Genomic DNA, 4,436 nt, shown 5'->3' with positions numbered 1-4,436 from the left:
CACCATCCCAATGTTGATTTGAACGGCCCCGTGTTCCTTCGCAGGGATCAGCCGCGAGGTGGCGGAGCATTTTCTTGGGACGTACAAATCAACAACACGGCCCTCGTCGTTCTCCATCCTGCGGAGAGAAAACAAATAAAAAACATCTAAATTAAAGAGAAGGTAAGGGGAGAGAAAGAAGATAAGCCATCCAACATAATGATGAAGCCAAGCAAATAACCAGAGTCAAGCAATAAATAACATTTAAAAGCATGAGAAATAGAGGAATCAACACTTCAATAAACAACCCATAGAAAAGGGAACAAACAACAGAAAAATGCAAACAATAACAAAAACAATGCGAAAGATGGAGGGATCTAAAGCAGAGGCACTAATAGACAAATCAGAAGAGATAAGAATATATACCAAAGAAAGACAGCAAACAACAACGGCGAAACAACGGAGAAAGGTGAAGCAACAAGAAACAAAGACAAAAAAGAGAAGAACAAAGGCAACCGCATACACCGCTTCGCTTCCATTCACAAGCACCCACAAAGAAGATGAAACACCAGCAAAAGGAATAAAACAAAAACAATGGCGAGAAGACAGCATGCGGCCGTAGGGCAGCTGCAGCTGCTCTTCGTCTTCGCCTGCATCCGGATGAGCGAAAACAAACCCAAGCAACGCCTATTCATCTTTGCAATAAGACGGAAAACAACGAGAGAAAACAAACAAGAGGAGGAAAAAGAATCTAACTCAACTGCACATACACCGGGGCCTCCTGGCCGCTCCGCTGTCCACAGGTCGGCAGGAAGCACAGGGAGGCAAAACTATTCAACATAAGAAGGACGAAATACTAATTCACTTCAATTACTTCCCTTAACAAAGACAAACAAAAGCAAAAGCCCTTCTTGGGGCCACCAAGTATAGCACGAGTTGGACGAAGGGCGTTCTGCAACTGGATGAAATTAAACTCACTTCTCTTGCGGTTAGAAGGCGTTCTAACGATGAGAACAATCACAATAATCGCAAAAAGAAGAAAATTCGAATTTTGCCTCGCTTCAGCTGTCTGTACACCTCAGCCTTCCAAGCTGCCTGGGGCCTCCCCACAGCCCTACTGCTGCGAGTGCGTTCTGGCTGCATGGGGCTGGGAGGCTTTGAATACCGATGGTTTTTGAGTTACTAACGCATCTTTAGTGTAATTACGGCAGGTTTTTCATCTTAATATACCATTATGCATTAAAAAACAATTTAAACGGTTCATTTTCGCTGAAGAAAGCCGAAGAAGCAGCCGCACTGCTGCCGTGCTGCGGTATTTGCTGCGGCAGCTAGCGGTCGGCTCTAGTGCTTGTATTGTTGAAATGATGTTTGTTTGATTTGTCTGTCGCTGTTTATTCCTGCTTTTTGTTATTTTTCTCCCTTTTCCCTCTCATTTAAGCGCTGCGTGGCTCCTCAGAGCCTCCGGTTGCTTCCTCTTCCCCATCTCACCAGCGCCGTTGAGCTGATGGTGCGCGATTTGCTGTTTGTCTTCTCTTTGACTCCTTTTATTTATTTTTCTTCATCTTCTTCATCTTTTTTGACTTCCTTTCCTCTTGGCTTTCCCCCTTCTTCAATTTAAACGCCGACGCAGACCAGAGGCCCCTATCGGCTGCTGCTGTGTTTGGAACATATCCCTCCTTTTTTGTTGCAGCTCCTGCAAATCATTCTGCTGCCTTCCGGTGCGTCTCTTGGCTCTTGTTTTAGCGAATTAACAGACTGCAGTAGCAGAGAAAAAGAAGGGCTGATGATGTTGCATTCTGTGCTATATATTACGTCTATACTGTTTGGTGTACAACATGCATTCTTTAATATATCGTACAACAGTATTATTGATTACTGTATATTGCATCATTATTTATATGTAGCCGTTGATTTTATCTACAAACTTTTATTTGCTTGTTGGAGTTTATATTGACAGCAGAAGCAACAGGAGAATCAAAAAGAATAAACGAGGACCCCAGTTGCACTGTATGTGTTTATCGCGTGTTGGTCTTGGGTTTGTGTTTATGTTGGGTGTGTTGTTTATTTTTAATTTCGTCTGTCTTTTTGTTTCTGCAGGACGTTCATCTGCTGTTCTTTGTTTCCTCTCTTCTTTTTTTTCGTGGAAGCTTTAAAGAAGATGAATCTCCTTTTCGCGCGGAGTTTGCTGCTTAGTGCTGTTTGCTGTTTGTCTTTATTATCTCAACCCCATGGGGCTCTGACTCTGCCTACCAGCAGCAGCATGAACGAGGAGGGAGAAGTGCTGCCAATGGGCCGCCAAATCCCTGTGAATACTTCGCAGCAGACTGTGCGAGCGCAGCTCCCTGTTGAATTTGTTCAGATTGATTTCAGCACCCCAGGTAGTGCTGCTGCTACAGCAGCAGAAGCAACAGCAGAAGCCGGCACCGTACGCCAAACAAGAGACCCACAGGAAGATATCAATTCAGACAGTTCGTTTTTTAGCAGCTTCGATGGTTTCTCATCTCCAACGATCGCCTTTTCAAGAAGAACACGCAGTAAGGCATTTGCTCATGAGGTGTCCATACACCTGGAAGTTGTATTCCATTCTGCCGTATGAGTAGCATTATCATCTTTTTTGTTTTTTTCGCCTTTTCTTTCTTTTTCTACAGGGTCAGACGAAAGATCCACATACCCTTTTCTAGATTTCTTCACATCTGATTGGGACGATGAAGCTGATTCTTTGTTTGAAGGTGACGGCCCAGATGAAGACGAAGATATTTTTGCCTTTCCCGGCTTTTTAGCGGCTGCTCCTCCTCCTCCTCTCAGCGAATCCATGCCGTCGCGATCGCTGAGACGGAAAGGTAGAATTTGAACTCAACATGAGGCTTCTGCATGCAGCGCAAGACGCAGGCAGGCGATGGCCGCATCACCATCACGCTTCCAAGCACCCAGCTAGCTAGCTAGCTAGCTAGCTAGCTGTCTGGCCCGTTAGCTAGTTAGCTAGCTGGCTAGCTACGAGGATGCTGAAGGAATTAGGTGTTGGGTGCGGCGCAGGTCCTGCATCATATTTACAGTGTATGTACACCTCTTCGCACCGCTTTAAATGAAGCCTTTGAGCTCGGAGGTACAGAGAAATGGAGAGAATTTGTATGTATCTTTTCTCCTTAACGACAGATTTACACAAAAAGCGGTAGCCGCAAGAAGTGGTTGCTGCAGAGCCCTTCTCTTTAATGAATCGCAGCGACTATTGCTGCAGATTTGTTTGCTCTCGCACACAAGTGCGGGAACGAAGACGAAGTTTTGTATTATTTCTTGGACTTCCTTTTTACGTATTTCAAGCAAATAGATGGAGAACACTGAAAAGAGAAGAAGAGCTGTTCGCTTTATTCATTCGTTTGCTGCCACTCAATGGGTAAAACCCCAAAGCAAATAATATACTACTAATGATGGTAGTAACAAATGTAATAATCCGGATAATAGGTTAACTATCAGCAACAATAATAAAAGTAATTATAAACAAGACAAAAATGCTGCATTAATGAGGAAAGTAGACGTAATCAGGCTGACGATAGTTGTTATAAGCATCAGCAGTAGGTGCCCTAGCCACAGTAATTATAGTTTAAGAATGAATAGTATAATAATGATATTAATAATCACAATACTATTGACAGTAGTAACTATAATAATGAGAATACGTAAAGAGAAACAATAGAAATAAATAACAAGTGTCCCAATAAATAAAAAAGCAATAATGATAGACAATACTAGTTAAGCTTTTTTGTTCTTATTTGAAATATGAAATAATTAAAAACTGCATTTAATTTGTATAAAAAGACCAACAGAGAATTAAAAAGACATTCTTTTACTGCCGATTTAATTATTCTTCGCTATGTTTTGTTGGGAATTAGCAATCTACGAATTATATTTGTAAATAGCTCATAAAAAAGGCATCCATATAATACTATGAAGCATTACTATTATTATTATTAACATTATTGTTAATAAAGTTTTATTTATTGCATTTTTTATTATTATTCAGGAACCTGGCTAAACAGGTGAATTGTTTCTTCTTCAGAAAGCGTATCGCGCATCGCTTCTTCAATGCCGCGTATACTGCCTGCAGGGGACAAACAAAAGCAGAAAAAACAAATAAATAAGCAATTTAAAACCGTTTAATTATCATATTCATGCAGTTATTGTTCATTCATTTTCTTATTATTCAACTTGGCCCTGCTAATATTGTTGGTTTAGATATATACCCAAACCACCATACAGCCGATAAACTGCTGATTGGAGGATGAACAATAAGGGCAACGGCGTGCATTAACAAGTATATATATATATATATACATGCATATATATATATATATATTAATGAATGTATGCATACTTATGAGCAACTGTATATTTATATATACATATATATATATATACATACATATAGTTGTGCTTGTTAATGCATGTAACTGCGTACACAT

General features: G+C 40.8%; 1 protein-coding gene across 1 annotated transcript; it reads left to right on the top strand.

Moving 5' to 3' along the window:
• Positions 1 to 2,137: 2,137 nt before the first annotated feature.
• On the top strand, positions 2,138 to 2,830 carry EAH_00064100 (hypothetical protein, conserved; the record flags this gene model as incomplete). The annotated part of the gene is made up of 2 exons (XM_013393018.1): positions 2,138 to 2,513; positions 2,628 to 2,830. The coding sequence occupies 2 exons, from the start codon at positions 2,138 to 2,140 to the stop codon at positions 2,828 to 2,830; spliced, it is 579 nt and encodes a 192-aa protein (XP_013248472.1).
• Between the last annotated feature and the right edge of the window lie 1,606 nt (positions 2,831 to 4,436).

This window comes from Eimeria acervulina, genomic scaffold, assembly GCF_000499425.1.
Source record: "Eimeria acervulina Houghton genomic scaffold, Eah_scaff1933, whole genome shotgun sequence".
Classification (NCBI taxonomy): domain Eukaryota; phylum Apicomplexa; class Conoidasida; order Eucoccidiorida; family Eimeriidae; genus Eimeria; species Eimeria acervulina.
The sequence above is the reverse complement of the archived record's forward strand: the minus strand, read 5'-3'. Positions and strand labels throughout refer to the sequence as shown.